Here is a 16,717-nt window from a genome sequence, read left to right as displayed (position 1 = left end):
CTCAAAATTCGGCAAACTTCTTGCGCATCCACCACCACCATCTCTGGACCAAAAACATATCACCACAAAAGCAAAACGATGATTCCGCCCGGGTTCGAACCGGGGACCGCCTGTGTGTTAGACAGAAGTGATAACCAACTACACCACAGAACCACTGATGTGTGACGTGTCAAGATACGCGTATAAAATCACAGATTTGGCTGACCTTCGCGCCTGACTGAAGTTGCGCCTCGAGCCTGGGATATTTCCTCCGCATGTGCTCAAGGCTGTCACAGTGTAGCTACATGAGTGCACAATGGTTTCGCAAAAGCGTGATCTCCGCAGGGAAAATCTTCCAAAAAGATCACCACCATAGACACCTTCTCCTCTTGGCCCAAGAAATTTGGTAAGCGTCGTGAAGGAGTTGGAATTGTGGTTGGCAGATAGGCTCACGACACACGTATATTTTTGCCCTTGGAGCTAGTGAACACACAACGAGAGGAAGATTTGGATTGAGGATTTGGACGTAGAGACGTATGTATGTCCGAAGAGCGTAGAAACACGCAATTGAGAATCAAAGGCATGGTCCAAGGTAGGAAAGCACCTTCCTCGCCGTAGCTTCCTCAGACTCTGCGAATGGAAGGCACTCTGCCGCTGCTTTCGCTGCTCGTCGAAGTTTTTCGTTCTCTTGTCTTTTGTTCTCCTCTCCAACTACAATCACGTTTCCAACATGGCTGAAGTTCATGTGGAGGTGCGTCTCAAGGATGCCGATGCTGCCGAGCACATCACTCGCGCTGAAGTAAGATTCCCTTATTGCTTCACGCCTCTCATACTTATGGTGTCCAGATCGAGGACGCGTTCCATACCTTCCTGACCAACAATGACTACCTTCATCCGGTCCGCGACGGCGAACTATTAGAATTTGGTACTCGATCTCGATTTCGTTGATGGTCGGACTTGGTGCTGACACTGTCTCAACAGAAAAGTTCCAGCACAAGGATCACGTCGCTTCCGTCTATGTCACTGGCGTTTTTACGGAGTCGAAATATGATCCAAAGTGCTTGTTCTCCGACGTCCAACTCAAGGTCCATGCCTATAGTCTTCACGAACAAGCCGCCGCTGCTTCTACTGTTACATTCAGCACTTCAAAAGACTCTCAAGCTAGACTCATCAATCTGCCTCATGAGTCCTTGGCTGGCGTCTGGGAACGGTGTGCCATATCTGCCCGATACCAATTTCACTATACTTACATCTTTCCGATAGTCTAAAATTTGATAATACTCAAAACATCAATCCAGAAGAAATTCTCAACATGGTTTTCCGTACAGGTAAATCAGTACCCTCTTGCCCTTGTTACACATGAGCGTCTGAACTGAGGCTTTCAAAGTCACACAGTTGCATCAAGCAAACAAGGTCTCGGAAGCAATGGATATCAATCGGTTGATCCTCTTTCATGGACCGCCAGGCTGTGGCAAATCGACTCTATGGTATCATATCAGTTATGACGTGTGTGCAAAGACGAGCTGCTGACTTACCATAGCCGGGCTCTGGCCCAAAAACTAGTCATCAGGCTCAGTCGCACCTTCAGAGGTGGTAAACTGTTCGAAATCAACACACAAGATCTCTTGAGCAAGTTTTACAGCGAAAGCGGCAAGCTCATATCAGAAATGTTTGACAAGGTCCTCAGGATGGCACACGACGGCAAGGAGCTAGTTTGTGTGCTAATTGATGAGATCGAAAGTATTGCTACGTCGCGTCAAGCCTCGACAAAGAATGGCGAGTGTACGGACACTGTTCGCGCTACTAATCAACTCCTCACTGCGCTTGATCGAATCAGAAGCAAGCCAAACATTGTCGTCTTTTGCACAAGCAATTTGGCTGAGTCCATCGTAAGGCTTGATTCCTCACGTCTAAAGCAGGATATTACTAACCTTTTCAAGGACTCAGCTTTCCTCGACCGAGTCTACGACAAGATCTCAGTGCCTCCCCCTTGCGGAAGTGCTATCTACACCATCTTGAGCAACATTCTCAACTCGCTGATCGAAGCTGGGACGATCATCTACGAGCCTTGGGCTGAGACTCTGCCTAGTGACGAAGAAGACGAGGAATTCGATTTTCGAACACTGGGCAGTTTTCTCGATCAGTCGCACCTACCAAGCTACGACCGACTGACGCTCTGGAAAACTGCATATCCTCAATCTCCTGGACCCATACTCATGAGCGTTGCCGAAGACTGCGCAGGACTCAGTGGAAGGGAAATGGTAAACTTACCATTCCTCGCCATTGCAAAATATACTAGGCAAGAGAAGTGTACCGTCTTTGACGCGATCCGGGCTATTGAGAAGGCTGTCAAGGTTGACAAGGCCACGAAGTGAAGTACTAGATGGTGTTTTCGATCGCTAGTGTTGGGCCATGCGACGAGAGGCCGACAACCAAAACTTCATATGCTTCTAGCTTTTGACAGAACATAGAGAAGGTGTATACGAGAATGTACAATTCCTTAACTGGCAAGAATATTTCATGGTGGCATGAGTGCTTTGGCATGTCTGATAATGTGACAACGCAACGTTGGCAACGTGTTGCGCAATGTGGTCGACATTCGCCCGTCCGAGCTCGGCAAAAGTTACCCTACACATACGACACTACATCATCGCCCCTTGCTCTCGAATCTCGAAACATGTCGCCAATGTCAGCCTTACGGACTCACCTTTCTTCCCATCATGCTCGATCTCGGATCATTACAGGGTGAATTGCCATCCTTCGAGCCTACATTGGAACCATCTGCCCCCCTTGACAAGGTTACACAGATCTTACGTGCCCTGGCAAACGGCCTCTTTTCAGACTGGCATGAATTGAACCACATCACCAAGAATTACGACGAGTTGATTCGAAAACGATGGCGTAATAAGACACGCGACCAGAAGAAGTCTGTCTTGCTGGAAGCGTGGGGGCGTGATATGAATGAACGCCACAGGCCTGACTTGACTGAGTTTATCAACGCTTCTGACGACGAGTCATCATACTCGCTGGATGCTTACAAGTGGCCTTCCATCAATCTGGAAGACCTCTTGAAGCCTGGAGTCTTGCCGACTTTCATCAACTCTCGTGGCGGTCATCACCCTTATGTCTTCTGCCATGCCGATCTCAGTGCGTGTGCACTTGGTATCTCAGCAGGCAAGATTCAGATGAATCATGTGAAAGGATGTATCATGCTTGTTGCCGACAGTGATACTCCTGAGGAGTACGCCAAAGTGGTCCCCGAAAACACTACTACAAAATCCGCTTTCAAAAATTTGGTTGGATCCTGGTTCGGCGTTGGAGAAGCCTTGCTCATATTGGAAGTACAACAACACATCTGGCAATTCTTACTAGCATGTGTGAAGATCATCGTTCACGATCTTGTTTTTGGGTCAGATCATGATTCAATACCTGGTCCCCAACCTCTGTCTTCGTCTTCGCACACAAATGAACCTGCACTTGTGACATTAGCGTCTTCCGTCATAGATGCACCGTACCAGATCCCGGCGCAATTTGACTTGTCTCGACTTGGATCCCTCGTTTCTGCTAAACGCTCGGCCGTTGCTGACCATATCTGGTTACTGCGAGAAGACCCGAGTTACTTTGCGGATTGCGTTAATGAATGGAAAGAGCATCAGCCAGAGATGCTTCTCGATTCACAAGGGAAAAAACATCCTATACATAAGGCCGGCTTAACAAAAGCTTTCTGGAACCGTGTCCTCAGAAAGATGATAACTGATTGTTATCTTTCACTTTCTCTCTGGGATTCCACCTACAAAGAAGTGTGCGAATTTGATAAGCTGTCGCAGAAGTACCCGATTTCGTCTCCTTCTGAGCCTCTACCCAACGAACTCGAAATTGCTATCAAGAAGATACGCCACCTCTTAGAGCTGTCAGCGGCAAACTCGATAGCTCTACTCAAGTCTCATGTTCCCCCATCGCCTCCTATGCTCAGGTACTGGCATCGAGAAGGCACATCTACAGCAGATCACCATTCTTCAAAATTCCGCATGATGCCCAACCCACGCACCGATCGCGATCCTGCCTTGGATCGTCTCTTCTGGGTGTACACCACTCTGTGGGACGATAAACAATCCTTGATTGGTCTTCATACACTCGTGGGCGAACTTGACCGCTTGACGTATGCCGACACTAAGGCAAAAGAACTTCAGTCCGGCTTGATTGTTGACAACATTGGTGATCTCGGCGTAATATCTGAATGCTTGCATCAACTGTCCTTGTATCTTCCCTGGTCGAGGACTATCGAGCGGGAATTGGCGCGCAATAGACAGCAAGTTGTAGAGGAGTTTTACACAAAATCTGCAGAGTGGGACAATTTCAGAAAAATGTCTTGGCAAGGTGTTGATCTGGCAGAGTTGGGATCAACAGGGGATGGACGGTTCTCTTATCCCATCAGCAACCGTCGCACGAAAACGAATGCCTCTGCGCTGCACAAAGCCGAGTTCCATCTCGATGCGTTCTGGTCAGAAGTGGACAAGCATCTCGCTTCACAATCCGTCACCCTGCCAGACAAGGTGATGAGGTTGCTACTTTCTGGCAACAGATCCCTACAACGAACCTCAGAGTGGGAAGAGCCCGAAGTTGCAAAGCCGAAGGGCAAGATGAACGGTAGAAGCAATGCAAAGATGCATCACAAGACGCATGGTCAATCAAAAAACAACCTACATGACAAGCTGGACGGCAAGTCTGCTGTCCCTCAACAGAACCATGAAGCTGTCAACGAACCCCTGTCATCGACCTATCTCCAACTTCGCAGCTCCCACAAAAGACAGACTTCAATACAATTTCAAGAAGCGTTGTCAGCTTTGAGAGAACCACGGGACTCAAACGGTTTTGTGACAGTTGGACACGTGGACTCCGAACCTTCCGAGCCCCCCAAGAAAGCCACCCTCATGGTGGACAAACGTGCGAAAAAGACCCTTTCCGCCTTGTTCTACGCACCATCCTCGAATGACATACCAGGAGACACAACATGGACTGACTTCGTTCACGTATTTCATTCATTGGGCTTTGCGGTAGAAAAGCTTTTTGGCTCGGTCTGGCATTTCGCTCCTCAGTCAGTCCTTGGAAACGGAGAGCATATTCAGTTTTATGCACCGCACGCTGGAGAAAAGGTCCGCTATCACGTTGCGAGACTATTTGGACGGCGGTTGCAGAGAGCATATGGATGGAGTGAAGACATGTTCGTTGTTCGACAGTAGTCAGCGAGAAGAAAAGCGCCGGTATTAATAAAGCATAGCTGCCACAAACAATTCATTGTCTTATGGCCTTGTCCTTGGTCGCTTGCTTGATCCTTGCCTACGAGTGGCCATGTACAGACCACTTCCATGTTCAGAATGCCACGAGGGTTTGACTCCAACGGTCTAACGGTTCGGCAAACACTGCCCAAGTCGTGCTCCAAGCAGAATCCGGTTACGGAGGCGCTTACCAGGGTTCACAGCAGTCTGCACTCTGCACAGCCCTCGAAACTTTGCCTGATAACGACGTTGGGGTGTATTCGGCGAATAAAGACTCGCATTCATGCGCCAGAGTGCGTTTGATCCCAATATCGTGAAATAGAGTTGGACAAGCGCGGCATTCTGTGCCGGCTCCAGGCTTCTCCTGCTCCTTCCTTCGGCATTAAGCTCTTTGCCGCAAGTGTCAATGTTCGACCGATGCTGCTCACCATGGCCCGAAAATTGCTGACATAGGTCTTAGACGGCCCTGATTCTGAGCTTTCCATCATGGTCCGACATCTGCTGTAATTGGTCGCAGGCGTCTCTGAGCTCTTGCTAAAGGACAATTTCTGAACGCCGTTCATCGTCGATCGTTTTCCATGTTTGGAGCCTCACCATAATCCCCCGAGGGCCTCTGTCGATCCTGGTCCCCTCCGTTCGTCTTGGAAATCTAGGCATAGCAATCCACTTCCCCCAATTTGACAATGGTTCGAAGTGCCGATCAGGTTCTGCTCCACCATCATTGGACAGGAGCTCTCTCCGATCCAAGGAACAACTGACTCCACCAAGTACCAATTACGAGGCTTGTTCAGCTCCAATCACACTCTTGTAATCGTTTGGATCCAGACGTGAGTAGATTGCCCGGGTATGCCAACGTTGAAAGCACATTGACCTGTCTTGAAGTAGGCTTTGGCTTGGTCTCCCAAACCACCGGGTCCGCTCGAATGTCACAGTTCTTGTCGAAGATGAATAACAGCACAAGCCTCGATTCGACCCGCTTCGACTTGAACAGGGGATAATCGGAAGGCAGTAGTCAATTAGCAAAAACGTGAAAAGACGAGGTTTCCCATGCCCATATTCCCGGCCGCATGAAAGCAGTCATACTCCACTCTTATCTTCTTACAGATTACCTGGCAAAACTCCATTCTATGCATCAGATCATTTGCCAACAGACAACTGGAAATATCCTTGAGTTCTGTCAAGCTTCGTCATGGAATCTAGCGAGCAAAATCCACCTCCAGCACCCGACGAAGTCTTTTATTCCATGAGCGCAAGTGCGGACATGAGTTGGTACCATTACTGGCCCTCTCATCCCGGATCTTCTGCAATATATCATCCCCAAATGGGCGGCCACGTTCCTGGCCACTGGACACATTATGTTGACCACTCACAATCTGGAAGCCACTCAAGCCCTCCGCCAACGCAATATTCGTTCGAACCATGGGACGCTCTCGGTCAAGGACCTGTAGACTACCAACATGTTGGAGGCGATAGTGTGTGTTCTTCTTCACAGGTTACGTCGGGAGTAGCATTGCAAATCTCCAACGACCGAAGCTCCCACCATCACGAACCATCTTCTAGTATTTGGTATCCGAACTCCGCTCTATCTGCGTTCACACTGACTTCCAGTCGACGGCCGAGCCGCTGCAGTGATCCTGGGCTCCCGACGACTTCTCAAGACAACTCTGGCTCACATTCGCACTCCAATTCTCGGCTGAATTCAGGATCTGATATTGTCGCGACTGCAGAAGTCGATTCACAAAGCCCGAAGCAAGAAAAATCTCCTTCTGACACCGCGCCTTCGCCCCCTATTGGTCCTAATCCGGGGAGCAGACACGTGGGCAGGCCTACAATTCGATGCTGGGACCATGGCTGCGGTGGTCGAAAGTTCTCCTCGATCAGCAACTACAGACGGCACCAGCGTGAACGTGCGGGTCAGACTACAGTGTGCTTTTGTCCACGGTGTGGTGCCGCTTTCTACAGACGTTGGACCAGAGACCATCATGTGGAGCGAGGTAGCTGCTTGAGAATCCCTCGCTGGAGCTAGCCAGCTCAGACCATGGTTGCATCAAGAAAGAGTCACCACAATACTCGTACTTTATTTTTTGTTTCGGATCTGCAGAAATTCGGAAGCAGGAAGATCTTGTGCTTGAATCAAGGCAAGCAGGATTTGCGACAAGGGTGCTCTTGGATGGATCGACAATATTATCACCTCTGTATACATGGATGCCCGCAGCTCAGCTGATACTTCGGGTATAAGTCGAGACGCGATGAACAAGCTGTGGGGGTTCTACAATCAACTGTAGCCGAGCTGTCGACCCTTTGAAAAAAGCATCGTCGAAGTCACGCAGCTCAGGGAAGTCACGCAGCTCAGGTCCGCATTTGGCACAAAACTTTGTCACAAAACTTTGTCACAGAATCTTGTCACTTGTACTCAGTAGAAGGCCATATATGCGTAGTAGTAACGAGCACCAACGAGCGATAATGTCCACGTGTCTGATACAATTAGCTATCTTTTGTAGATGACAGATCGACAGATCACCAGCGACATCTTAGATGTCGCATCGATACAGATTGCAAAGTTGACAGTGATGGCACATGGTTGATATGCGACCCTTCCAACCTGGTCGGCGTTCAGCCGTTTCTTGTCGTGTCCACCCAAAAGCTCCGGTCAGGGTCTTACGTCTTCGGGAGATGAATCCGCGTGTGGAAGGTCACAACACAAACTTCCCCACCAGGATAGCAAGTGGTTGACCGTTGTTGGATCCTGCCCCACCGGCTTACAAACAGGGCTGACAGGTATCAGTGCGTGTCTGCCATTGCGTGTTCGTGCTAGAGGCTCGGACAGAGGTTTGGTTGCGTAACAATGCTTTGTGAAAACTGGCGTATGTTCCAGTAGCAGATTCAACCGTAACGGCTGAATCCAAGAACACACTGCTGTCACCGATACGATCTAGCTTGGCTGACACATCTTCATAGCAACTTCTCCATCACTCAGCCGCAAGTCACAAGCCCTAACTCGTGGGGAGAAGGCTCGTATGCACTATAAAACTCAACACCATTGTCAAAGATTCGTAAACATACAGGGGTATTGAGATGCTGACTCGAGTGGCATGCTGTTGGGTGCAACCGCGTCTGAACCCTGCAGGCTACAAAGGGTAAGCGAGAAGCCATGATGGTGACCCTCCAAACTTTCTTTCGTCCGCAGGCATGCGATTGACATCTGGCATGATCATGCATAGACTTGTTCAAGACTAGCGATCAGCGTTCTTATGACCTCCACTCTCCCATGCTAGAGTGTATGGCGCGAGAAACTAGAATTGCTCGTTACTACCACCGCTTCTTGTACTGAAGTTTGTAACGCGTATAGCTATAGAAATGCGTAATAGTGATCAGAAACAAGGTGAGGCCCGCTGAGAGGCAACAAGTTGTCAACTCTCCGCGGAAATGCCTCTGCTTTTCAAAAGAATTGTGCCTTTTCACAGCGTGTACTTACAGACTTTGCATTGAAAAAGAGCGCAACGAATCAAGCGTATCAAACATTCGTTAGATTTGCCAAACGTTGGATGGAAATAAAAGATCTATTCTAATCTATATCTATACCTATATCTTTTATTTACCGACTAAGCCTCTGCGCTCTTATCTTCCTTCTTGTCAGGCCACGTCGTTCTTCTCTTCGCCCTGACGAACAAGTTCATCGGTCTGATCAGCTGGAAGCTAGGATCATACTCAACCTCCTCCGAAGAAGCCTTTGTGAACTCATAGCGGTAAATCAGCTCGCTCAAAATCACTCGGACCTCTTGCAGAGCAAAGTTGAACCCGATGCACATTCTAGGTCCTGCGGCGAATGGCACGTAAGATCCCTTTGGTCTGTTCTTCGCAGCCTTTGTCGACCATCGATCGGGGTTGAACTTATGAGGGTCCTCCCACACAGCAGGGTTGTTATGAATATGGTGGATGGCCACGATCATGACTGCATCTTTGGGAATCTTGTAGCCTCCGGGCAAAATTGTATCGCTTAGAGCTGTGCGACCTGGTTGGTAACTGGGGTTGTGCAGTCTCTGTGTCTCCTTGATGTACATGTCTAGGAAAGGCAGAGCATTGGCGAGATCGGGAGTCCACGTGGTCTTGTCGTGGACACCATAGTCGATGAGCTCCTGCAAAAGACGCTCCTGGTTTCCGGGATATTGAACGAGCCCATAAATGAGCCAGGAGAGGAGCGAAGCAGTCGTTACAAAGCCAGCACCAACAGCAACCAAGGTGGCAGGAGTTTGGTACTTCTCGGGCATCTTGTTACCATCCTGATCAACAGCTCGGGCCAGGTAGTCAGCGATACAGTCGGCCTTGAGTGCAGCTTCGGAGATAGGAAGATCCTCGGCGCCCGCATTCTGCGCCCTTTCAATGGCCTCTTGCATGAGCTGATTAAGTCTGGCCTTGGTGTCTCTCAGCTCCTTGGGCTCGCCAAAAGGCAAATGACTGTACCAATCTCCTCGAGTCGAGACTTTCTTGTTCAACTCAAGATTCTTACCGACCTTGACGACGAGCTCATGAAGTGGAGCATCAACACTGTCAAAGTGGTGGAGATCGATGCCCAACGCCAGTTTGCCAATAGCGGTCGAACCCATCTTGAACATGTAGGGGTAGACATTCCAAGCTTCCTCCTTCTCATCAAGCTCATCAAAGACCTTGAAAGAGAGCTCGGCTGTTTTTTGCATCTGAGGCGTGTAGTGGCGAACAGCCTTGGGCGATAACGCTGGCGCAAGGAATCTGTGCACGATAGTCCAGGCTTCGGTATTGGAGTCGCTCAAAAAGACACCAGCCATGGGCTCTTTGATCTGATAAAGTGGATGATCTTTGTTGATCATCTTCGCCCAGTAACCTCCTTCGCCAAAGCAAATATTTGCTATCTCGGGCGAGTTGGTATAGTAGGTCGTACGACCCATGTCTGTGGTCTTGATCACAGGTCCATAACTTTCAAACATTCTCTGGTGGTTTCCGAGATGATCAGGGTACACTTCGAGATACGAACCTGCGATGGGAACACCGCGAGGACCAGGTGGCTCTTTTGCCTCGCGACCATCTATCGTAAGGGCAATGGGCGACTTTGCTTCCTCAACATCGGCGAGGTCGACCAATTGTGTTTCTCCTGATTGAAAGGCGATTCCTGGGAACAATTCAGCATAATGTATTGATTAAAAATGCCTCTATACTCACCGGAAGGTACAGCGACTCCAAAGTATTGCCCGACATCCTCCTTGAGAGTGTCAATATCATGAGTGAAATCCACTTCTATCTCTTGTGCGGTGGATGGATCTTCTCCAAGCAAGAAGAATGATTTGATAGTCATGATGGACAGTACAGCTGATTGAAGGTTCTCCAGGTGAGTGGTTCTACTGAGGGTTTCACACACATAGGTCAAGATATATAATTCCTACTCATTACTCAGACACAGCTGAGGTCACCAAGTACAAGACACGACGGTCTTTTCGACGTCATGCGTGAGCAGGCAAAGGTTAGCGAGTATGTTGCGATAGGCGCGGCGCGGCGCGGCCGGTGCGACGTTGCCTCGGACAGTTTCTTTGGACTTGATTTTGAATCCTACTCCGCGGGCCTAGGTTATGCACCATCACCGTCGAGTCGAGTTTGTCTGGAAAACGTGTTATGTATCGAACTCATTTGACAGGCTGACATCAATCGAACTTGTGCCAGCTGATGGGTTCGATCTACGTAGAGTAGGAGTGGTTGAATGCCTCGGTAGTTCCAGGGGTCGTCGATATGCAGGATTTAGACTCACCGACACTCTCAACGGTGCCGAGGTAGCGGTGACATGAATCCAAAAGCGCATGAGCCCGGGCTTCCCGAGGAACGTTCGCACCGATTCCCTGTTGGGTGTACATTCAAATCAGATTGTGAGTTGTAGGTATGGAGGCCAGATCGGTACAATGACGATGGTGCACGGTTGGCTCGAGTCTGTGGCAATGCATGAGATGAAATTGTAAATACAACGAAGGTAACCCCAGCACAACTGTATCACTCCTGCCGAATCAAATCTCCAAGACTTTCTACAGCACAGCCTTGCTACCTTATTCACAATGTCGGACGATCTCAAGGAGATTACACAAGAGGAGGTGAAGAAGCACAACAAGAAAGACGATATCTGGATCATCGTTCATGGCAAAGGTATGCTTGAACTGTATCTGTACTAGGTTGTTCTTGTGTTGACTGTTGATACAGTTTATGATGTGACCAAATATCTTGAGGATCACCCCGGAGGCGCACCATCTTTGCAGGAAGTAGCTGGTCAGGACGCGACGGCTGCCTTCGAAGATGTTGGACATTCATCTGATGCTCGTGAGACGATGGGACAATTCATCGTCGGCAAACTCGAGGGATACCAGCCAGATGAAGATGACTTGGGTGACGACAAGCCAAAGGAGCTGCCCTTGCTGGTCAGAATTGCCCAAGCCCATGACGAGAGTTCCGAGTCATCTTCTACCGAGAGGCTCGCCCGCAGCCTCCTGAAGGGTGTCATCGGCGGAGGTGGAGCATTCCTCGCATACGAGCTTGTTGCCAGATCGCCCGTTGTCGGGTGGCTTCACTTCCAACATGGTGGCTTCTGGAGGGGTATCCTTCTTGCTTTTATCGCAACCTTCTCCACGTCGGCGACATTGCTGCTTTATCTTGGTCGCCACTTCAAGAAGCAGCACACCATATCCGACTGGCCAACACACTACAAGCCAAAGACAGTTGCAAAGCCTATCACCGAAGCTGCTGGTTTCCTCAAGTCCCAAGAATATCAGACACTGCCTCTAGTCAAGAAGGACAAGTTGTCTCGAAACACATACCGCTTTGTGTTCAAGCTTCCCAAGGACGACATGGTTCTTGGACTCCCTATTGGTCAGCATCTGAGTATCCGTGGCGAGGTCAATGGCAAGACTGTTTCCAGGTCCTACACTCCGGTCTCGAACAACCACGACAAGGGAGAACTCAGACTGGTCATCAAGATGTACCCTGATGGCCAACTCACAGGTGGTTATCTCGAGGACCTCAAAGTTGGAGATGAAGTCGAATTCCGAGGTCCCAAAGGCGCCATGAAGTATGGCCGAGGACTTGCTAATGAGATTGGTATGATCGCTGGAGGTACTGGAATCACCCCCATGTACCAGATCATCCGCGCCATCTGTGAGAACCCTCGAGACAAGACAAAGGTCACTCTCTTGTATGGAAGTGTGTCCGAGAACGATAGGCTTCTGTGCAAGGAATTGGATGAGTTCGCAGAAAAGTATCCCGACAACTTTAGAGTCATCCATGTGCTCAGTGACCCTAGCGAGGAATGGAAGGGTGCTAGGGGTTACATCGACAAAGACTTGGCACAAAAGGAGTTGCCGAAACCGCACAAGAAGACCAAGATCCTGCTCTGTGGACCTCCACCTTTGGTCAACAGCATGAAGAAAGCACTTCCAGAGCTCGGATTCGAGAAGCCAGGCTCTGTTTCAAGATTGACCGACCAAGTTTTTTGCTTCTAGGCTAAAGAACTTCAGAAGCGCGTGAGTAGTTAGCAAAGACCATGTAGAAGTAAGCAGTTCAGATAGATGCAAATAGACATAATAGAATTTCCTCTCTCGTCACTGTTTTCGCCTCCCGATTGGCCTTTGGTATCTCTAGACTGACTGGAGAGCTGTGGCGACGCCAGAAAGAGTGCTGCCGCTTACCGACTTGCCCGAGGATTCGGCAAGCAACCGGACGCTGTGTGACTCTGCACTCTGATATCAAGAGGCTTGACAAAAGCCACGTGGGTTTTACCTACCTTATTCTGCTCCATTTCATCCAATTGGTCGGCACTATCCCACCGAGCCGCCGCCACGTACGGGAAAAGCACGGCTGGTGTTATAGATAGATGGCGTGTGATTACCATGATGCTGAATGAGTCGGTGTTGCCACTGAGGGCCTCACTCCTGTCTCCCCGTGTATCGAAGGCAGCCACAGTGTAGCTATAGAAATGCACCTTAACCTGTAAAGAATGTGGTCTCCTTGAAGAGGACACCGTCAAGGGCTATCTCAATGGTCAGCCTTGTCTTCGAACTACGATTACGCATCTTGATAGCTTCGCGAAGTCTTATATCTCGGAATGGAGAAGGGGTCAGTCACAAAGTTGTGACCGCACACGGGGACGCAAGGGGTGTTGCACTTGTTCGACCAGACGATGGGTGTTTGGCACGCTGGTCGAAGGAGTGGCACCGGTTGCGGTCCGATCGAGCGTCTAGTGTAATGTTGAAGAAGCGCTCTTGCAGTTATGGTTTGGAATAAGCGAGCTGCATGCCTTCTTTCCGGTCGTGTAAGAAGAGTCGTTGCGATGGAGTGGGATAGACGTCGGCAGGGGCGCCAGGGCCGCTCGGCCCGGCGAGGCTTCTAGACGTGACGGGTGCAGATCCGTCGTCTTCCGCAGCGACGACTGCTCCATGCTCCTTCTCCAATCCCCAAAGCATCCTCCACATATTGCTACGTCACATCTTTTTGTCCTTGTGTCGTTGACCTCGGCCTTGCAATTTAGGTCTGTTGGGGCATTGGGTACCTGACTATCAGAGTCTGCCGTGCGTCGTTGCCAGCGACACGTTGGTCAGTTTGTACTGCACGTCTCAACAGTAGTGACGCAGGCTTGCTTTTTCCAGACGACGACAAACATTGAATGTTAGCTGAACCTCGGTCGGCGGTTGAGCTTGAAGCTCGAAGGACCCTGAACCATTGCCAACACGTCATCGCAGCATACATAGAGAGCTCAAATAAATAAAGCTCGACGAATGTTAGCTGAATTATTGTCGTCACAGCACTTCATCTAAACCAGTCCCCTCTTCCATCAGCATACCCTTCACAACCAGTTCAAAGACTTCATTCCAAACATAATGCCGGAGCTCACGGTCGAAGCCATCAAAGGCCGTCCTGTGGCTGTTCTCGGTGGTGGTGTTTTGGGACGAAGAATCGCATGTGTGTGGGCAGCTGCTGGCCATACCGTACATATTCGCGATCCTTCAGAAGAACAGCGCAATGCTGCCATCCACTACGTTGAGCAGAACATCGCTTCATACGCCAAGACCATTTCAAATTCAAACCCAGGCAAAGCCATTGCTTTCGCAGACTTGGAACCCGCCGTCAAGGATGCATGGACCGTTATCGAAGCAGTACCTGAGAAGCTGGAACTCAAGGTTGATACCTTTGCAGATCTTGCAAAACTGACGAAGAAGGATTGTCTCTTGGTCAGTAACTCGAGCAGCTACAAGAGTGGAGAGATGTTGGACAAGGTCGATGATGAGACGAAGAAGCGTATCCTCAATACTCACTATATGATGCCACCGGACAACAGAATTGTCGAATTGATGACAGATGGTTTCACCGACGAGGCCATCTTCCCCTTCTATGTCGAGAGACTGAAGGAGTGTGGTATGAGCCCAATCGTTGCGCACAAGGAGAGTACTGGTTTTGTATTCAACCGGTGAGTGATGTTATTGACGCTTGGGATCCAAAACTAACAATTTCGTATAGTATTTGGGCAGCGATCAAGCGTGAATGCCTTACAGTGCTCAGTGAGGGCGTTAGCACCCCTGAAGAGCTGGATCGTGTCTGGTTGGAGATGTTTTCAGGAGGCAAGGCTGGACCTTGTGCCATGATGGATGCTGTCGGTCTGGATACCGTCGTCTTCATCGAACAACACTACGTCAAGGAGCGCGGGCTCCCAACCAAGGACACTGTCGACTTCCTCAAGTCCAACTATGTCGATAAAGGTGCACTCGGCGCCAAGAGTGGAAAGGGAGGTCTTTACCCTGCTGGTCACACCACCAAGGCGACTGGTGAAGAGTCCAGCCACCACGACAACCTACACGCTCCAACTTTGTACTATCTTGATCTTGGATTGAATAACACCGAAGAAGATCTTGCGCATTCAGGCAAGATCGTAGCCCAATCAGCGTCCGGCGGAGAGCCCAGAACACTGGTTTCGAACCAGACTTTGCCTGACGGTCTCGACATCTCCGTCAAGGACAACCGCATCTACTGGACCAACATGGGTATCCCCACGGCGAACGATGGCAGTGTCCAATCGTGCAAACTCGACGGTTCAGATGTCAAAGAAATTGTAAAGAAAGGAGATGTACACACCCCCAAGCAACTCATCATCGACCAAAAGAACAACAAGCTCTACTTCTGCGACCGCGAAGGTCTTAGAGTCATGAGATGCAACCTCGACGGCAGCGAACAAGAAACTCTAGTCCAGAGAGGCGACTGGAAGATCAAAGAAGAAACTCAAGACTGCCTCAGATGGTGCGTCGGTATTTCGGTCGACAACAAGAACGGCCACTTCTACTGGACCCAAAAGGGCACCAGCAAAGGCGGCCAAGGCAAGATCTTCAGAGCAAAGCTGCAAATGCCTTCTGGTGAGACCGCTACCAACAGATCAGACATCGAGATGGTCTTCGCCGGTCTTCCCGAGCCTATCGACCTCGAAATCGACGAGGAGTCTGGAAAGCTGTTCTGGACCGATAGAGGCGACCCACCAATGGGCAACACTATCAACAGCGTTGAGCTGAGTGCCCTCGCACACATCCAAGATGCGAGCGACAACCCCAAGTACAACATCTTGGCCCGCAACATGCACGAAGCAATTGGCGTCAAGCTCGACAAGAAGAACCAGCACATCTACGCCACTGACTTGGGTGGTTTCGTGTACAGATTTGACCTTGATGGGCAGAACAAGAAGAGAATTGTTGATGTTGACAACAGAGCATTCTCTGGCATCACCCTCGCACACGTTTAAGAATTATTTTTCATGAGTACGTCACGTAGTATAGACTAGATGAATATAGAGGACAACGGAGTTAATGTATATACCTTCTGGATTACCTATCTGTCCCGTGTACCTCTTGAGCTTTTTTGGTCACAGCGTGGCTTAGTCAGTGACATCTCAATATCAAAGAAGAAAAGGACTAGTTCGAAAAGAGTTCTATAGACATTATTAAAAGGTGTATACTATTATTCATTCGTCATAGCCAATCCGGCAAATCCTTCCCCTTCCATGCCTCCTTCATGCAATCTCTGTTTCCCTGCCTAGTTCCTGACCATGAAAACAGGAATATCACTCAGATCAACGCCAAAGGTTTGGCTATCAGCCACGCTCTTCCTGGCAGCCTTGGTGTCATTCTTTTGTCTCGTGCCTGCACTGCCACCGAAGCCAACACCGCGCTCCCAACCATAGCCCAGACCTCCACTGAATCTGTCAAAAGGAACATCCTGGTTCTCTGGAGGTGCTGTGGAGCGACGCTGAGGTCTAGGCTGAGGCTGCTCGAGTATGCGGCTGGATCTCTTCTGTGTGCTGTTGCTCTTGGGTGTTGGGGGAGCAGATGGCTTCTCTCTAGTAGCGTCCTCAACGGGGCGGTAGGTACGATACTTTGCGCTATCCTTTGAAGCAAACGAGTCCTGAGATTGCTCGGAGGTTG

The 16,717-nt window shown here is 49.6% G+C and overlaps 6 protein-coding genes across 6 annotated transcripts; 5 read left to right on the top strand and 1 right to left on the bottom strand.

Moving 5' to 3' along the window:
- Nucleotides 1-709: 709 nt before the first annotated feature.
- M437DRAFT_83833 (AAA-domain-containing protein) lies at nt 710-2,354 on the top strand (the record flags this gene model as incomplete). Its single annotated transcript, XM_041027999.1, has 7 exons — nt 710-778; nt 826-904; nt 961-1,189; nt 1,243-1,307; nt 1,367-1,466; nt 1,520-1,868; nt 1,920-2,354. 7 exons carry the CDS (start codon nt 710-712, stop codon nt 2,352-2,354), a joined length of 1,326 nt encoding a protein of 441 aa, XP_040880466.1.
- A 345-nt stretch (nt 2,355-2,699) lies between these two features.
- M437DRAFT_47205 (uncharacterized protein) lies at nt 2,700-5,219 on the top strand (the record flags this gene model as incomplete). The annotated part of the gene is made up of 2 exons (XM_041021406.1): nt 2,700-4,626; nt 4,813-5,219. 2 exons carry the CDS (start codon nt 2,700-2,702, stop codon nt 5,217-5,219), a joined length of 2,334 nt encoding a protein of 777 aa, XP_040880465.1.
- Nucleotides 5,220-7,077: 1,858 nt separating this feature from the next.
- M437DRAFT_9501 (uncharacterized protein) lies at nt 7,078-7,263 on the top strand (the record flags this gene model as incomplete). The annotated part of the gene is made up of 1 exon (XM_041029092.1): nt 7,078-7,263. A coding segment is annotated over one exon (186 nt), but the record flags the coding sequence as incomplete, so codon positions are not given.
- A 1,594-nt stretch (nt 7,264-8,857) lies between these two features.
- On the bottom strand, nt 8,858-10,581 carry M437DRAFT_47274 (cytochrome P450; the record flags this gene model as incomplete). Its single annotated transcript, XM_041021426.1, has 2 exons — nt 8,858-10,398; nt 10,449-10,581. The coding sequence occupies 2 exons, from the start codon at nt 10,579-10,581 to the stop codon at nt 8,858-8,860; spliced, it is 1,674 nt and encodes a 557-aa protein (XP_040880463.1).
- A 745-nt stretch (nt 10,582-11,326) lies between these two features.
- M437DRAFT_46966 (cytochrome b5 reductase-like protein) lies at nt 11,327-12,760 on the top strand (the record flags this gene model as incomplete). The annotated part of the gene is made up of 2 exons (XM_041021350.1): nt 11,327-11,414; nt 11,469-12,760. 2 exons carry the CDS (start codon nt 11,327-11,329, stop codon nt 12,758-12,760), a joined length of 1,380 nt encoding a protein of 459 aa, XP_040880462.1.
- Nucleotides 12,761-14,134: 1,374 nt separating this feature from the next.
- Nucleotides 14,135-16,038, top strand: M437DRAFT_47219 (3-hydroxyacyl-CoA dehydrogenase-like protein; the record flags this gene model as incomplete). Its single annotated transcript, XM_041021411.1, has 2 exons — nt 14,135-14,721; nt 14,772-16,038. 2 exons carry the CDS (start codon nt 14,135-14,137, stop codon nt 16,036-16,038), a joined length of 1,854 nt encoding a protein of 617 aa, XP_040880461.1.
- Nucleotides 16,039-16,717: the final 679 nt, after the last annotated feature.

The sequence above is a fragment of the Aureobasidium melanogenum genome, assembly GCF_000721775.1.
Source record: "Aureobasidium melanogenum CBS 110374 unplaced genomic scaffold scaffold_8, whole genome shotgun sequence".
NCBI lineage: Eukaryota > Fungi > Ascomycota > Dothideomycetes > Dothideales > Saccotheciaceae > Aureobasidium > Aureobasidium melanogenum.
The sequence above is the reverse complement of the archived record's forward strand: the minus strand, read 5'-3'. Positions and strand labels throughout refer to the sequence as shown.